The 18,836-nt window shown below is 42.6% G+C and overlaps 1 protein-coding gene across 6 annotated transcripts in view; it reads right to left on the bottom strand.

The window, feature by feature from the left end:
- LOC128758496 (receptor tyrosine-protein kinase erbB-4-like) overlaps positions 1-18,836 on the bottom strand; it is a 225,157-nt gene that overhangs the window by 1,391 nt on the left and 204,930 nt on the right. For 3 of the 6 annotated variants that reach the window (XM_053864491.1, XM_053864481.1, XM_053864510.1), the window contains exons 21-27: positions 11,554-11,715; positions 9,123-9,198; positions 8,906-9,052; positions 7,602-7,699; positions 7,354-7,524; positions 4,684-4,951; positions 489-3,765 (exon numbers count right to left, since the gene is read on the bottom strand). In XM_053864491.1, coding sequence (XP_053720466.1) covers positions 2,951-3,765; positions 4,684-4,951; positions 7,354-7,524; positions 7,602-7,699; positions 8,906-9,052; positions 9,123-9,198; positions 11,554-11,715 — 1,737 coding nt within the window. In that variant the 3' untranslated portion in view covers positions 489-2,950. Of the gene's footprint in view, positions 1-486; positions 3,766-4,683; positions 4,952-7,353; positions 7,525-7,601; positions 7,700-8,905; positions 9,053-9,122; positions 9,199-11,553; positions 11,716-18,836 lie in introns of those variants that run through there. The other 3 variants (XM_053864517.1, XM_053864500.1, XM_053864526.1) reach the window with 3 other exon arrangements.

Genomic DNA, 18,836 nt, shown 5'->3' on the forward strand with positions numbered 1-18,836 from the left:
TCATTTTTTCAACCAAACCTCTGAAAATTCGGACACTGTTTCATGAAGCCTCATCAGCCCATCACTAGTGTGAAAGACTTTAGGTGCTGGATAAGGATTGTATAAGTAAGAGCCAAGTAAGTCCCATTGAATTGCCTGAGAACATGCAGAGAGGATCTCTGGTGCATGAAGTTTCATTCATGATTCCTGAGTATGTGACTGCTGGCATCGCGGCCAGGTACAGCCAGTCGCCAGGGGTTTCTCACATGCTGTGGCCAAAGGACTGCAGTCACTCCCTCACAGCAACAGTAACAGATTGGGAAGTGTCTGGACCGCCTGGCAACACACCCCACTCTCCACACCTGGCTTGGCAACAAAGGCACTGTTAGAAGAGGAGCACTGAAACCCACTACAGAACACCTGAGGGAGCCTCCAGGTGGATTCATTTCAGAAAGATTCTGATCTGAGGGCTGGCTTATGTGAGGCCCAAAACCCCACAAGAACCTAAGATGAAAACTGAGGACACAGACAGGGAAGAAGCTGTCACAAAAACACACGAAAAACCACCACCAAACACCGAATCAATCTTTATTTATATTAAATTAAAAATATACTTTTGACAGATTCATGTAACAAACATGAGGAAAGGTGTTTATATGGTATAAAGCTTTGTGTATGGTTATCGAGGGAAGTCTCTGGTTGAGAGGACAGTGGGAGGGGAAAAGATTAGGCGTCGAGACTCTTCTCCCTCAGAAGCATGCAAACAAATCCTAATGAAAACATTGGTAAGAAAAAGTCTAAATAAGGTCAGCATTATTTCACTAGAAGGTAAGCGGTGGGTCACACAGAACCAGAACGATCGCTGTATGCTGGTTTTGTCAGAGAGTTTGAGGGTATTGTTCTCTAGCTTATGCTGTCCTGTGGATTAAAACAAACAAACATGACAAGTGGAGGTGTGACAGCCACGTCGATCATGCACCATCACCAATGGGACTTTCATGAGGGACTGCCATGTGAGTACTAAAACAAAACGCTTGAAGTAAATACTGCTTTTGTAAAGCCAATATTCAGCGAAGCCTCCATATTTACAGAAAACCGATGTTGGTCATTTCGGTGCTTTATAAAAATACTATTCACATTTGTTTTTCAGTGTCTTAGAGATGCACTCCAGATATTCTGTACAGACTGTAGGGATAATTTAAATATGTGTAACAGTGTTTATGTGCTATTTAGATCTCAACAGGATGTTTTTTTTTCTTTCTTTTTTTGGATGACACACACGTTAAACAGCAATCAAAAATAATATTATGAAAAATCATGAAAGTTCAAGTCATCTTTTTTGTTTCATGAAGAAAAACACACGTTATAATATGTTCATAAATAATCAAAGCACTAATAGTAAAGGTCAAACACCCAAACACACAAAGTTCCTATAAAATATTCCAAAATTAGGGTGGTTTCCAGTTTGTGCTACTGAGGTCAGTACATATAAAACAGTTTGATTCACCTATCTGCGCTCTGGTTTTTGTTGTTGTTTTTTAGTCAGGATATAAAAGGTCAGTAAAATATTAACTCAGAAAATCATGCAGGATTTCATAGTACACTTCTGAAATGGCTACATGGCTCTTCACTGCAGTTAGCAGCAGCAAAAACGGTCCAACAATGAAGGCAAAAGGATAACAAACAGCAAGGATTTTCTCTCGCTCTGTGCTCTCTTGAAACTAGAGATGTATGGTAGCTTTCTCACGGCTCTTTAGTCTACTCTGCTGACGCTTCATTCAAAGCAACCAAGACTTAAAAACAACAGTGAAACATATTTTGCCAGTCGCTTCCAACGTTATTATAATCGCAGACACCAGTTATTCTAATTTATTTTGAATGCCTAAATAAAACAAAAAAAACTTTCTCAGTGAAAAGGATCTAAAGACACTCAAACAGTCATGAGGCTTGACCACAGTTAAAACAAATAAATCCATGGCAGCGAGTCAGTGACCATTAAAAAAAAAAAGAAAAAGTCATGAGGGGGAAAAATTGACGCTTTTAGCCCCAAAAAGTGCATAGTGGGGTTGTATAATTCTACCCTATGTTACCTACACATAAATACCACACACAAATACACTGTAAATAAATAACTTCATAACTGTGGAGCCAACAAGCAGTTTGGACCGTCTGAGCTTAGATGAGGCAACTTAAATGTTGGCATCAAAGCCGAACCTCAAAAGAATCATCAGTGGGGAATTTATTTTTATATATTTTTTTGCAGCATAAAGGTGCTATTGGACTCACAGTTTGTTCTATTGTGCTGGCCTAACATAATTACCTATGTGACGTTACAGCCCACTTTGTGAACACAAATCAGTTTGGAAAGTCAAAGAAAATGGGGGATTATTATCTGTATGGCAGATATAACCAGATAAGTGATTGATAACAAGGTGAATAAAATTGAGAACGAATGCTTCCCCCTGATGCCGACTAACCTGTCGAATCTGTTGTAAAGTCTTTAGCGTCCCCTACAAACTGCTGTTCACATGACCAGACCTGTTTTGAGTTGCTAGCGTCTTTTGTCTTCACTGAACGACAAATCCAATACGACACTGAGTTTCTCATGGAGACAGACAGTGGCTGGCAGTGAGTTCAGGTCCCTGGAGCGACAGTGTCTGTCCTCTTTGATACCACCAACATCCACCTGGCTCAGACAATTCGGTGTCCTGTCATGTCATGTGGCCCCCGTCGCAACATGACTTCTTCCGCTAGTATATGTGACCAATTCCACGTGTTGGAGCAGGAACTATTTACATAAAATGGACTTGAAATAACAGAGTAAAGGTGCAGGCGACAGGTCTGCTTGGTTGAGTTTTGCTTTGTCCACCACATTTCCACAGTTCAAGAAAACAAGGATTTTATTCAGAAATTGTTTGAGAAGGATCTTAACTACGCCTCTGCGTGGTGTCCTGGTGCCGCCGTGAGCGATCTACACCACTGTGTTGCGCTGTCTGTAGGGTGGAGGAGGCAAAACGGTGCCAGATTTGAGAGAAAACTCTGACATGTATTCGGGGTTTTCCGCCACAGCTGACCGTATGTGTCCATTTTGCTTATAGAAGAGTTTGGCACTGATGGCTCCTCCGTGTGTGCCTTCAGACGTCTTCGGAGGCAGGCTGTGCTGCCAGTATTCAGGATTGTCAAATGTCACCTTCAGCTTCTTCCCTGTTGCTTTACCTGATGTCTGTCCCCCATGTTTCAGCATGCTGGAGGGGTGGACGGCGGTCAGGCTCTGGTATGCCGGCAAACTGCTGCGGCCGGTGGACATTGCAGCAGAGAACATGCCAGTCTGGCTGACCTGGGCTTGGGAGGAAGGCCCTGTTTGGCTTTGGCTGGTGGGTTCAACAGTTGAGTTGCTTGGTTGTCCTGCTGGTTTGATGGTGTGAAGCGCGTGGGTCGACGGACCGTGGTGGCATGACTTGGCAGATGGAGGGGGCAGGACGGATGGGATTAAGTAGTTTGGAAGGCTGCCTTGGATGGTGAGGGGCAGGTGAGCTCCTGAGGTTGTGACCGGGATGGAAGAGGGTGGCTGAGCATAGATGGGAAGACCGTTTCTCCTCAAGGTCTCCATGCACAGATCACTGGGGTTGTGGAAAGTGTTGAGGTAGAGCGGCTCGTTGATGTATTCGTCCTCTCCCTTTGGCTGGCTGCTGGGTGTGCTGTGGTATCCGGGGTTGTCCAAAGCATGGATCTCGCCGTTTCTACGCCGAGTGACAAACGGATTCTCCTCAATCGGATTTAGGTACTCTGCAGCACAAATCAGAAGATAGCAGGGAAGGAAGAGAGGGGAAGCAGAGTAAGCGAGAAGCCCAGAGAGAAACGCACGCTTCACACGAAACAAAATCAGAGGAAATAAAAGGGAAAATTAAGAATGCAAATGTAAAGAAGAGAAAAGAGATCACTCGCTCATGAGGGGAGGAGATGAAGACGGAGGTGATAATGGTGATAATGGGAGGCACTCAGGAGCAGACGGGCAACTTGCCATCAGTTCTTTGGCTCTGGAAACTCCATCTGCCGGGGGTGGAAATGCCAACAAATGACCCCTCTTGGCTGCTTCCAAACACTACGAGAGTGGGGTGCGTAAGCCTATTGATTTTTCTGTACTTCTCTGTTACTTGCCATTATATCGGATGCATTTGCTCAGGGCTTTTGTTATATTTTCAGAGAGACAAAAATAAATAAAAATACAATAAAAAAATAATAAATAAAGGAAAATCAAAGAAGAAGCGCAGGAACTGGAATGACTAAGACTAAATTGTGGTCGGAGGCCAACATGTCACACTTCTCACTGGCTGGAATTTCATCCACTGTTTAAGTGATCATGGAGAGAATTTAAGACATTTAATACAACAAACTGGAAAAAGGTGATGTTTTTCAAAGTTAATTTTAGACTCAACTAAGTGGTTTTCACTTTAAGACTTATTCTATGATCAAGAACCAGACGGGGCTGACTCCAACTCCATGGGATCGTGTCAGAATAAAGCAGTTTTGGGCACCTCATTCTGAGACCTTTTAAATGCAAACCTGGCAACAGGTTTATCATAACAGTCAGGATAAAGAAGAAAATGGCACATTACATATACAGTTGAAAGACAAACCGAATCTGTCTCAGTGTTACTGAAATAGTTTTTGAGTGTAAAAATGCTGAATCTGGGATTGGATTACCTGAAGAGCTCTTATTCTTCATCGGAGTCATGTATCCATCTTCTTCTGCATCCCCTCTGGCAACCCTCTCGCCGAGAAAGATGGTTGGGTCAGCACTGTATCTTTGACATCCGCTGTCCTCACCAATTTGGCTCAAAGCCTTTTTATGCAGCCCTCCATTGCATCGCTGGTCGTCACTCCCTGTGGCTTCCTGGGTTCCACAGGCCTGGGCGCCTCCAGCAGAACCCTCCGCTGGATTTGGACCTCCATCCCTATAGCCAAACTGATTCTAAAAAAAAAAAAGACATATGGAGAGTGCCATAAAATGTCTGTGTCACGCTCCCAGACAGAAAGATTCCATGCTGCCTACTTGAATTTTGACAGTGACAGTCAACGACAGTCAGAACTAAAAACAGCAGGCTATATGTTAGTTACGGACTGATGACGCTTCATGAAACAGCGTCCTTATTTTCAGAGGACACCAGATGGCACTCTCTGATCTCAAATCTTTGCATTAAAACAGCCATTTCTATGGAACCTCACATCATTTTTAAACCGAGAGCACCATCTGGTGGGATCAGAAAAATAGGACACTGTTTCATGAAGCTTCATCTGCCCATCACTAGAAATGAGCACTGGGCCGATCCAACTATGAGTGAATTCACAACAAAGACGACATGAAGTTTGCCTTAAGCTGTGGTTAAACTGGAATAGTATCTTACTATGTGAGCACTAACAACTGTTGAGATAAACCACCACGCTGCTAATATCTGCGGTAATGTCTCTTGTACAGTGAATAACTGGCTGCACCCAAAGCCAAAATGACCTAGACTCATAAGCTCGGACATCAAACACAAAATCTAACTAGTTCTGCCTGGATGAATGTCGCCCATGGATACGAAAGTGAGACTTTTAACTAGCGCATCTGCCTTTACACCACAAGAATGTTCGACTGATGCAGTCATCAGCCTTCACATTCTGGAAGGTGCAGCCAAGGAAAGATATAATTCAAACACCTGCGTCCTCAAAAAAGAACACCAATCCCCAGAAGAAAATACAAAACCTGACATGTAAAGCGAAAGGTTTTCTGGCAGTACGTTTGCCTGCCGTGGGCTATTTAACTCAGGTCTACTTCGCTGCACTCGAGCCAAGTGCAAACGCTGCAGCAGCAATTACAGGAAGGAAGGCTACAAAATGCGGAAGAAAAAGAAAACTGCTCGAGGTCACATCCATCCACCTACTCCCATTGTCTTCGCTCTGATCCCTACATTGTCAACCGCTCTATCAAAGGCGCTCATTATATGCTCCCGTTTAAATACGGGTGAAAGAAGCAACCTGGATGGAATAGATAATTGACACTGAAGTACACTGACACTCGGGCACAGCTCAGTCCAAAGTCACATCATTTCGAGAAAATGAGTGAGAATATGAAACCTGTCAATCAGCAGAAAGCTGCTAAATACGATGGAAAAAGGGAAAAGTGTTTTTTGCTTGCTGAGCAATGAGTAATGAAACCGGGGGCCTGGGGACTATACATAAAGGATTCAGGTTTGAACAGCTCACAGGGATGGAAATGATGGAGGTGGTCCATTAGTGAGAGAAGTCTTCTGTGTATTGAACATTCTTGGCAAACTCAAGCTCATATAAAGTGTGAATTCCTGTTTAGAAATTACTTCAAAGTGTACTCCTGAACAAAGGGTCTGAGTAGTTGTGATGGGCTGAGGAGGCTTCATGAAACAGTGTCCTTATTTTCAGAGGCCACCAGATGGCGCTGTGTGCGCTAAAATCTGTGCATTTAAATAAGAATTTCCATGAAACCTCACATCATTTTTAAACCAAGAGCACCATCTGGTGGACTCTGAAAATTAGGAAACTGTTTCATGAAGCCTCAGTGGCCCCTCACCACCAGACAGACAATCAACTGATCTCTGATCAGCTGATGGGCCAAACTGTGTGCTCTCGATTGGAATGCAGGAGACGCAACATATCAATGCTTCACCATAGAAACACAGCAAGTGACCTACATCCCGGGCTCTTAATCTTTCTGATCTTGGGGCCCACCTTTTCCAGAACAAATGGGTCCGGGACCCATTCAAGGTATAGAACTGACTCATTACTGTGGTTACTGATTTCTGATTTCCAGAATTACTGATTTCATTTGTGTTCAATAACATGTAAACAAACCAAAACCTTGTGAAATGACATGAAACCATGTGATCAGCGAGAAGATATTCGTCATGGAAAAGTCCAACCATCATGTTTGATGGTTCATCAAGTCATGTTCATCAAATTTGCGAAAGAAAAAAGAAGAAAAAAATACACTTGACACAAACTGTTGAGAAAATGGGAAAAACTGTACATCATGAATAAAATTCTGAATAAGATATAATAAAACGTCTAAATATCATAAAATATTTTCTTTTCATAAATAAACCCTAAAGAAGATCACTCTCTTTATCATTTTTTCTTTTCAATAACTTCTCCATAAGTGGTAACTATCACAAATTTCCAGCTGTTAAGTCAATTCAATGACACACTGCTGCCACCATATGTGGCAAGTGTATTAAAACTAAGCGTCTCACGGCCCGCAGGTGTAAAACACAGGTGCAGCAGCCCTCTTGGGGGGCGCTCGTGGCTCAACCATGGGCCGATGGTGAAGAATCACTGACCTAGAGAGTGGTGAGCACTTACTCTGTTGGAGTCCACACAAGGTCTGCTTGAGTACAACGGAGAAGCAGCGTTGCAACCATGAGGTACCAGATAATCGTCAGCATCCATCAAGTCATTCAGGTCCTCCTCAGCAAGAAGACTCTGGAAGAACTTGCTGTCGTTTGGGCTGGGCAGCTTCATGCGGTCATCTCCCTGAAGAGCACACAGGAGCACCGCTCTGAATTTAACAAGCCGTAATTGTATTGTGTGAGTATAGAGAAGGGACATACTTGGATGACCAGGTACCGCTGGGGATCACGGGCCATTCTGCAGAACTCGGCAGCCAGCTCCTTAAACTTGGGTCTGCTGTCTGCGTCAATCATCCAGCCTGGATGCGAGACATATAAACAGCACTGTGATGAAGGTGATTTGGAGGTCAACCACAGAAATGACCCTGTTGTCCACGTTCCATTCACTTTGCTCAGACAAATGGCTTCGTAAAAAGACAGAGTTGAACTGCTGCAAGTTGTAAACAGATACACTTCAACAGTTGCAAGTTGTGTATGTGCACAAACACTACTCTGAAACAAGGATGAAAACTGCAGTTCAACGACATGCCTACATTCAAAAGTGCTAAAACATGCCATTTCTACTAGTAAAATGGAGCTCAGGTTTGAGAAGATCCCAGGGGATCACTGTAAAACGCTTCATTAATTAACTCCATAAATCTGTGCAGTAGAATTATGTGCAATAGAAATTGATCGTTTCTCTTCTCTTTGCCTCTATGTGCTTGGATCAGGCATTCTTCTCATCCAGAGAGGCAGAGTGCTGCATCACAGTGCAACCATTGCTATTGTGACCCAGCAGGAGCCTTGACTACATAGAATTTGCTGAAAAAACAAACAAAAAAAACAGATCTCTTCAAGGTCAAATATAGATTTTCATACTGAGATCAGCTAAATATAGTTCAGCGGATGTAAATGAACTAACCAAGCCAAGCTAGCTACCTCAGATTGTGCAACATTTGATTCCAGGAGACTATTCAAACCAAGTACCACTTGCAAACTCCTTATTAATACTTGTACTTTCACAGACGATTATGGAGGCAAAATCCCCACAGTACGGTGTTCATTACTTTATGATTAATATTACATGTATACCACATTAATATTTCTGATGTATTACATATACTGATACACTGAGGTTATTTTACTTAAAACAGGAGATGCATTTTTATCACAATGAATGTCAATCCAGATATGAAAAACATTGTAAAATGAGGAATCCATAATCTTGTTTTGCACTTTCATGTCTCTGTACACTGTGCTGGATGTCGACTTCTGCATGCTTAATTCAGTGATTGATGATGGGTACTGTGTAGAAATGGGCTGATGAGGCTTCATGAAACAGTGTCATAATTTTCAGAACCCACCAGATGGTGCTCTTGGTTTAAAAATGACATGAAATTTCATTGAAATGGTTGTTTCAATTCAAAGATTGTAGAGCAGACAGCGCCATCTGGTGGCCTCTGAAAATAAGGACACTGTTTCATGAAGCCTCATCCGCCCATCCATAGTACTGTGCATTTCCTTACATTTAACCATCACCATGTATACGTCAATAGTGCAAATGGGCGGCTGCGGGAGTCGCTCCCCTTTCTCCAAGATGTCTGGGATTTCCCTGGTGGTGATGCCGTCGTACGGTTTCCCTCCAAATGTCATCAGTTCCCAAATGGTGACGCCTGAAGGATATAGTGAGGATTGAGGATTTCTGCACTGTAGAGGAGTTGAATGTGTTTCCGCTGGACTCACCATAACTCCACACGTCGCTCTGATGGGTGAACTTCCTGTAGTGAATGCATTCCAGAGCCATCCACTTAATCGGCATCTGGGGAGACATGGAAATGCACAAGACACACCATGATGATCCGCAGATATTTAAGCATCAGATGTTGCATGACGCGCGCTGTGTTCAACGTTCACTTGGTGAGACAAGTGACAGGGATTCAACCATCGTTTGGCTTACACACGGTGAACCTTGTTGAACCCATGGAACACGCTCTTCTACTGGATCAGACACGTGTAAATGCTTCTCCTGACACACATGCTTGTTCATCAGGAATATAAAGGAGTGGGGAAATGAAGCGGCTGTTGATGATATATCACACCCACGGGCCTGTTGATTTAACTCACATGCATTTGCTGACCGCAGCTGTTTTATATGCAGCGGCGCAATGTAAATATTTCAATGGCCTGGTTTGAAAAAAACAACCGCTATGGAACAAAAAATGTAAATCAATTTAAATCTGAGGTAAAAAGAAAACCAAGACAATCGGCACACTGATGTGGCGGAAGGGACCATAAGAGGTTGTGTTGCAGGTACAGTAGGAGCAGTTCAATTGTTGCCCACCCAGCACAGTTCCAGCCAACTCCCAGCATAGTTCCAGCCAACTTCCAGCACAGTCACACGCCTCTTCTTGAGGGAGTGTCTTTGAATAATGTAAACCCTACGTACTCATTGTGCTACGAGGTGCCACCATGGAAAACTGGGAATCTGTATAGCAGTCAAAGCAGATTGGCGTAAGAGGATTCTCCCTGGACACTTCTCCTGGGAGAGGACTGATGTGTCACCGTGACAAATGAGACACATCATCTCACCAGGTTACTGCGCCTGCGACTCGCAGTCTCCAAGGTGGACCTGGGCCTAACACTGAATCAGGGAGCCATCCTGGAGAGACTCCCCACCCACCTGACCAGGCAACCGAAGAATGGAAAATCTTCTCACTCATCCTCAGACTTTGCAGAGGATTTTTCTTTTTCCAGTCTTACGGTCTTGGCCTTTTGGTCATCACACACAGCTGGTGACCACAGACAGGGGGATAGAAGGAAAACTAAAGTGAAAGCTCTCCTGTCCCACTCACTGTGGCTGGTGCTCTAAACCATTTGAAAATTGAGAGCTATTCATTCCCATTTAGAGTGGGCACTCCATTCAAGCTCTACCATTCCAGCTGTTCAGCCCTAGAACCAGAGACTCATTTCACCATCAGACAGAGCTGCAGCAGACGCGTTAACGGAGCAAACATGGATGATGTTAAAAAGCCCGATTCTGAGGCCAAAACAAACAGTATCAAACACTTGTCTGGGCTTCTGTGCTACAAAATTAAACAGACCCTGTGAGAAGGTCCAATCTACACTAAGGGTGGGCAATTCAATACTGACCGTCAAATAAATATAGCTGTTAGATGAATAAAATGAAAAAAAAAAAAATAAACGGCACTACATGAAAATCTAATAATGAATTCGCATAAGAATTCTTTATCATTAATATTGTATATTTTATTATCATCAAAAAAGCAAAGTAGCAAACAGCCAGAAATGACTTTGATGTAAATTGGCTTTAAAACTGGATTGAAATGTGAAGGAAAGGAATAATGGAAATGTTAACAAATGGACTGCTGATATACCAGAAACTTTCAGAAGAAAAAATATTTTCGCTCAGTTTCACAAGGACCTGATAAGGACCACATATAGGCGGCTGGGCCGCATTCTTAACTGTGTGTGAAGAGCTGTTTTGCAAAATAAGACAAATCACTTTTCAGAAAAAAAATGTTTTACTCAGAGAGGCTGCGCTTTGTGGTCCCACAAGTATTATTATTTTTTGTTTACGACGTGGAATGAAGCTGGTCCATCACAACTTCTGTGTGACTTATTTATTTTTTACATCTCATCTACTCTAATGGTTGCTGTTTACATCTCTGCAATACTCAATCTTCTTTCCATTATTTTAATAATGTTTTCCTTTTTTCATGATAGAAAAAAAAAGAATCTGACTTCTAGTTGAAATGTTTCTTTATTTCAACTGTTGTCTGTTTATTTTACTTGCTGGTAAATAACAGGCCTGTTCACCCCTCTTCCATAATTTAATGCTTCTTTACCACAGAGGTTTGGATCTTTTACCCATTTGGAAGGATAGTCCTGCAATATTTAACACATCCAAACAGACACAAATTAAATGTTGATGCACGTTGACGCATGATACATTACAAGGAGGGTCAGTGTTATTACAGTGCAATAATATGTTTATTACACTTCAATACCAATAATATGAATTTTGACTCTTGAGCCTGCTTTCTTTTCTAAATTCTTTTATGGATCAGCGTTGCCTTAGCACTGATCCTTGGCTTGCCTTTTTGGGAAACAAAGGGGTTGGAATAAATTTCAAAAAGTACACTCCATCACTTACACCAACCTTGCCCGCATCAGAGTTGTACTCTTTCTCATCTCCGTCAAGCAGTCGCGCCAGGCCAAAGTCTGTGATCTTGATGTGATTGGGTGACTTCACCAACACATTCCTGGCAGCAAGGTCCCTGTGGACAAGCCTTCGCTCCTCCAAGTACATCATACCCTTAAAAAAAAAAAGAAGAGAGGACAGATCTTTTTAATCTTTTATTTACAGCGCAAGTTCCCATGTTAATACTTTGCAGCAAAGAAAATGCAGTTTGGCATTCACACCCGGTTTTGTGTTTTTGATACACACACTGCTACATCCCCAGTCATGTGATACTGTAAAGGTTTATACAAACATCTTGGAAAAACAAGGCAGCCGTCCTGGATCTGCCCTCTTGAATTACACCAGTGTACCAGTACGGAATAAAAGAATGAAATAAAATCACACAACATTTGAACTCTTTGTATTGATGACTGGATACTATCACCTAAACCAGGGGTCGGGAACTTATTCTCTAAGTGAGGGGTTCTTAACCTTTTTGTTCTTGGGGACCACCTTATCCAGAAGGGGCCAGGTCCCATTCCAATCGAACTGAAGTCATAATGTTACTCTTGAATTGTTTTGTATTCAATAACCATATTTAATCTACTTAGACTTGAACAAACAGAAACCATATGGAATGACATGAAACCATGTGATCATCACAAAGATATTTATTAGTCATTGAAAACGCCAACCAACAGCAGAACCAGGCTCAACTTAGATTTTTCAAATTTGCTTGTGAAAAAAAACCCCAGTATATTTGAAACAATATCTAAATATCATAAAATAAATATAATATAAAAGTTTTTTTTTCACAAATAAATTGAAAAGATGACACAGGTAAAGTGTGAATTAAAGTATCATCACATTTTCAAATTAGTTTTAAAAACACACACACAGCAGGTCTTACTTGTGCAATACAGAGCAAGAAGTTGGTCTTCATACTATCAGTGACAAACAAAGGACAATCCCAACTGACTTCAACAAGCTACAGTATAGCTTGGTTTGTAGGATCACCTCATGAGACACTTGAGCTTGCCTCACAGACGTGGAGGAACGGAGGAATGGAAAACTCTCAGTTTACTCTCCAGTGTTGCACTGAGTCTGTTTCTGGCTTATGTATTCACTGTGGCCACAACTGCAAATCCTGACTCACACAAATTTGTAGTTGTGAATCGGAGGAGGAATTTCACAGCTCTTTGTGCAAGACATGTGTACTCCATTGAAGCAGCAATCCAGAAGAAACCCAGATCCAATTTGTCCCACTGTAACTTCAAAGTGCGGTCCGTAGAAACATCCAGAAGTTGGGACTCTAAATGTGAGCAACAAAGCAGCATCATGCCCAGTAGGGTCTGCTGAAAATGGATCCAAAATCCATGTGCCCTTCACTATGATCCTCAGGAAAATATTCAGCGAATTTCCTTGCTAGCTGTGAGAGGTGCTGAGAGACTGACTCACGGATGTTCACCTGAGGGGAGAATGTCAGATAACAGTGGGAACATGTCCATCCTTTCCTCCTGGACCCTCTTCGTCCAAAAAGTAAGTTTCCTTTTGCAAACTTCAACTTTGGCAGCAACAAAAAATATGTTTACTATTTCTCCCTTGAAGTGAGATTTTTAGCAGGTTAAGTAGTGAAAAAATGTCACAGGCTAGTGTAGCTGTGAATTTTATGTCTGTGTAGTACTGGGCAAGAGAAAAGAGAAGACTTCCTTTCTCAACTCAAACAAACGCTGGAGAACCTGCCCTCTTGACAACCATCTCACCTCACTGTGATAGAGCAGCTGCACATCTTCTGCATCCGTGCCCTCACAAAACTTGGCAAAACATCTGCATTTTTTAATAAGGTTGATCATCTTCACATCCATTACTTCATGTAACTCCGGGACATCTTTTTGGCTGCAAGGCTTTCACGTTGGAGACATGGAACGGTGGGTCCATTTAGCTTCCAGTGCGCCTAATGATGCTGTTATGTCTGCCAGTCATTGATGCTGCACACCTCGACACAGTGCTCCAGTCTAAACCGTTCTCCGTGAAGGAACTATGAATATAGTAGGAAGCATTCCTGAGCCGCGGCTCACGTTGGTGTTCTCTGCAAAACACAATGTCTTAATGCAAACTACGGTCCCAGCGATACAAAACCAGACGCAATGCCACATTGGCGACAACAGTGGACTCGTCTCATTGCTAAGAGAAACTTGAGCTACTTTTTATTCTTCCAATGAGCTGATTGTGTATGTCTGAGGACTTGTCAGAGACACAATGACACCACTTTTGCGGCAAATTGTGTGGCAATTTTTTTGTGTCTGGTCATATCAATCCTCCACCAGTCAGTCGAGTTGGAAACGTATCATCTGGCGATGATTGGAAATATACTGTTGCATTTAGAAACACTAATGTGTTTGACGTGAGTGCTGTATTAGCTCCGCATCCTCACCACGCGCAGCATCACTATCTTAATCGGGGAACATGTTTGCCTCTGCTGTGACCTTGTTCTCTATTAACAGCAGTTGTCTATGATTGTAGCCATTTTCAAGATGAGTGGGCAGGCGAGAACAATGGACTCAATTTGTTAAATTCTCATTATGAGTCCTGACATGACAATGTGGGTGGAAATTAAAGCTTTCTGTGCAACCCTGTTTTTTTTTTAATCTGTTGCTCAATGGCCTGAATGAAGGCTTGAGAGTGACTCTGACAGCCAGGGTGTCACGCTCAATTCAAAGCCTCCTGCAAGTTCACAGGCATCATGTGCGCACAACTTTGCATTTATAGCGGAACACGACAGTCAGCCAATTCAAGTGCATTAGACTGGATGTTAAACAAGTGGACGCCACTTTGCAGGTGGATCAATACAACACTTCGCCGAGAGACGGAGTCTTCGTCCACACCAGGTAATGAAGAAATTTTACCATGGCCTTGGCTGGCATTTGAGAATAATCCAATCCTTGGCAACGCTTCGAGCTGCGATTGTGCGCGCATACAGTACATTTGAGACAGATTGCATTGGAACGCTCTCCCACCGCACATGTCGTCTCTCCCTCCCAGACGAATGTGAGAATAAATCGATAACACTGACGTCTTGCTCACCACTGGCTGAGCCCTCATCCATCATCTACCGGCTTCTCAGAGACAGACGTGGAGACACAGTATACACACTGCATGACACTCTGAGACCACCGAGCAAGACATATTTCATTGAGCATAGTGACTCTTGCAATATTTCTATCTACCTGTCGCTTTGTATTTCTCCTGCTGTCATTCAAGTCCTCCTGCTGTGTAGCGGCGCAGACTTAAGCAGCTGCCGAGCGTCGGCTCTTGCCAACATGAACACAATGTGTTGGGACAGGGCCCAAAACACGTCTCCTCCTTTTACTGAAAGTGTATTTAAAATAGATTACTTCATGGGGGTTCAGCCGGGCGATCAATAGCCGTGCTGATTACAATAAGCCCAAAGACGACTGCGCAAAGCAATATTTATCCCTGATGCCCATGTCAGAGAGAATTAGGAATCAATGGCCCACACAGGGCTTTAATACACTTCGACTTCAAGTGACGGGGCAATGAGCGAAGGCCATCGCAGTGACAGGAGAATCTACAGCCGCTCAAGGAGCCAGTTCATTTTCAGACACTCTGGGCGGTAAACTCCAGCATCCTACGGGAGAAAGCAGTGGCCCAGCCGGGTTTCTGCTCCAGACGTTCTGCCGATTGGCTGTTGCTTAACGGTCGTAATCCCGAGTGCCCCTGGGTCTTTAGGAAGATCACTGTGATTGGATAATTCATTATTACCCAACTAATATACTACAGACCTCACCAGGATAAAAAGACAATTGGACCTTTAGCCTGACCCACTGAAGTTGTGGTGAAAAGTTCAATGAACCGGGCTCTTGTGCAGGGGTGGCCACACCAGTGAATAACCCTGTCACAATGAGCTTCCCACTATAAAAATGCAAAACAAATATTTACTATAATATCAGGACGATAAGCTTTTTCTCACAGTCTGAACCCTGTGCTGGATTTTTACAGGCTAAAAAGCATCATTGAGCCTAGTCACAGAAAACCAATGAAATCACCAGTGTTTATTGACCGTAAAGCACCAAAAATGCGCTGTTTTCGCCGCATGTCCACAGCTCCACCCACAGTGCCAATCTCCTGGAGGACTGGAGACGAGAAGCAGCAGCTGAGACCGGCTGTGGTGTCAGAAAACAGCGTATTTTGAGTTCTTTAATGTGAATAACAGATGTAAGGTGTTGACAATTCAAGTTCAGAACATTGTCCAGTTTGTTTCATGTGTCAGTCTCCATGCTGGAGGCTGTTTTCCAAACTAGTTGAGAAGTGATCCTCATGCATTTTCTAGCCTGGTGCACCACTGACCTTTCTATGGCCCAGACAGCACCACTGCAACCGAGCCATATAGACCGCCGCGGCTTATGTACGGACAAGATGTATTTTCCTTCTTATTTTTAGGGGGTATTCCGGGGCGCTCTATAGTCCAGAATGCATGATGTTTGTTCATGGTCCTTATTTTTTCTGTCTCTGCAGCAGCTTCAGAAAAAGTTCAGCGCCATTTCAAAAGCAAGACATAATACACATGCATCGTCAAACTGCTGAAAAATAATGAAAATGACCGACAAATAAAATACAATTAAACCAATGCCAGTTTTGTATTATAATGTATTATAAATAAAATAGATTATGACTAAAACATTTTTCATACAAGTCTTTCAAAACAGGAGGTTGCAGTTGCATGGACTGCATGAATCCATATTGCACGCTGCATATTTTACATGGTTCACCGGTCTCTAAGCCGCAGGAGCAGCGGTGCAGTATACACTATGGAAAAGGTCAGCAAATTCCCTGCGCATATGCGACATCACTTCTGACAAGTTCTGAAAACGGGATCCAGCATCAAGACTGGTAAAGCAAACAAAGGAAAGCAACAAAGTCACATGGGATTTGACAATAAAACACCAATGTGCTTCTCTCGCCCAGGCCACTTCTCTGCTCTCCTGACTGGCTGGACACTGGATGTCGCAGGAATATGTTAATATAACGCCTGTCATTTAATTGGCCAGATGTGACAAGGCTCAAATTCTTGGAGCATGGAGCTCAAAGCTCTTCACCTGTATAAATCCAAACTGTAGGGATCAATCACTGTGGACAGCTGAGCGACATGGGAACTCTTTGGGAGTGATGGGCTGATGAGGCTTCATGAAACAGTGTCCAAATTTTCGCAGCCCATCAGATGTTGCTCTTGGTTTAAAAATGATGTGAGGTTTCATTGAAATGGTTGTTTAAATCCAAAGATTTTAGAGCAGAGAGCGCCATCTAGAGACCAATATATATATATATATATATATATATATATATATATATATATATATATGATGCAGCAACTGTAGTGTTTGGATATAATAGTGGATCAGTTGTATTAATGTTGTATTAATGGACGTAAAGCCTTCTCACTGGGCTCTATTTAACTTTTATTCCAGCTTCTTCACTGCAGCTAACACAGTATTTTTTAAGGAAGCTGTTTTGTGTTTGAAAAAAGTCAGAGTTGTATTCACCCCTTCTTATTCTCCATCATGTCTATCCTTCTCATCATCCACTTATCTGCCCGCTGCTCGCTTCTCAACACAGTGTCTATTTTTCCAGCATCTCGCTCACCCACGGGTTCTCCTGCTCCCTGGCATCACCACGCGACTCCTTTTTCATGGCTGGTTTCATCCACCCTACCTCTCCCGACGCATCACTGAAGACTCCTCTTTAGTTTCCTTTCCTCCTTTCAGCAGAGCAGGCAGGTTCTAATGGCTCAGAGACCAGTCCTGACCTCATCTGTTTTCAGCTTGAGAAAACTTTTGCCCTTTGTAAACAATTCAGAGCTCCAAAGTGATGAAAAAGAAAGGCTTTCAGTGAGTGTTTAGAACATAGATTTTATTCTGCCTGTTAGCGAGTGTCAGGTCAGCGGGAGATCAACTACAAAGTAAGAGATAACAAACTGCTTCCCTTTGCTATGTAACTCGACATTTAAGCGGAGAGAATGAAAATAAATCCGATTTCGACTCCTGGTGATATTGCTTTCACCCTAGACTGAGGCTTTGGTTGACAGTCAGACATGCATTCATCAGGGGGGTTAAATGCTATGACGCAACAGAGTAAACACATCTGTGACCAGAGATTCAGAGGAAACAGTGCATGAAAAACATTACAACAATTGTACAAAAACAGATCTATGCAAATATTTTTTAATCACAATGACCAAGACCACATTTTAAATGAACCCCACTGTTGGCCTTAGCGGGCCAGTGATGGGCGAAGTGAGGCTTCATGAAACCATGACACTCTGCTTTGTCAAATCTTGAGCTTTGAACAACCACGGCATTTTTAAAGCGAGAGCGCCACCTTCTGATCTCTGAAAACAAAGGCACTGTTTCTCGGAGCCTCACCATCTCATCGCTAGTGATAGAAACACGTTTACCAGGATAAATGTGTTTTACGATTCTGGCAGGAAACGCTATAATTCATCTTAAAAATCTGTCCAGGCCATTGTTAAGCTGCGATTAAAATTGTCACTCATGTATTACACAAAATTATTCATTCAAATCTCAATCGTCAGACCAACCCAATCAATAGCCCTACTATATTTCTAGTCTTTCTTTGATATTATCAGCCATATGTGGAGAATACTAGCAGTATGTGGCAGGAAAATGGCTTTACCCATCGCAATAATGTATTTATGCTTATTTTAGTGGGTTTTGGCTCTCAAGGAAATGCTTGTTAAAATTGTTAAACTTTGCATTTGGATATAAATTGCACTGAATTTTGACTGAACAGTTGGAGCTGCAGTTACCTCGTTTATAGATGCTGCTCTCAAATCTCAAAGCTCTTTTTTGAAATTCCATGCACAATTGATGAAAATCAAAATTTTCTTCATCCAAAGAATAAATGAAAATATAGCACAGCAAAGCATTTATATTATCCAGTCACCCCCCTTTTTTTTTTTACATTTATTTATTTACATATTTCCATTCAGGAGATTCTACCTATCATCCCAGTATTGATACATTTTATTCTGTCCTTGGCTTAAGTGTTCACACGCACAGGCACAGACACACACACAACGGTCGAGGAGGCAGCAAACAATGTGAGCAAAATGGGGCTGTCTGCACTGAGCACTGGGACTGCTGCGATAAGGAGACAGCACAATGGGCCAGTTCAGGTGGTGCAGGCGCTCATCTGTCATGTGGTATCGCAGCACTGGG

The sequence above is a fragment of the Synchiropus splendidus genome, chromosome 1, assembly GCF_027744825.2.
Source record: "Synchiropus splendidus isolate RoL2022-P1 chromosome 1, RoL_Sspl_1.0, whole genome shotgun sequence".
NCBI classification, from domain to species: Eukaryota; Metazoa; Chordata; class Actinopteri; order Syngnathiformes; family Callionymidae; genus Synchiropus; species Synchiropus splendidus.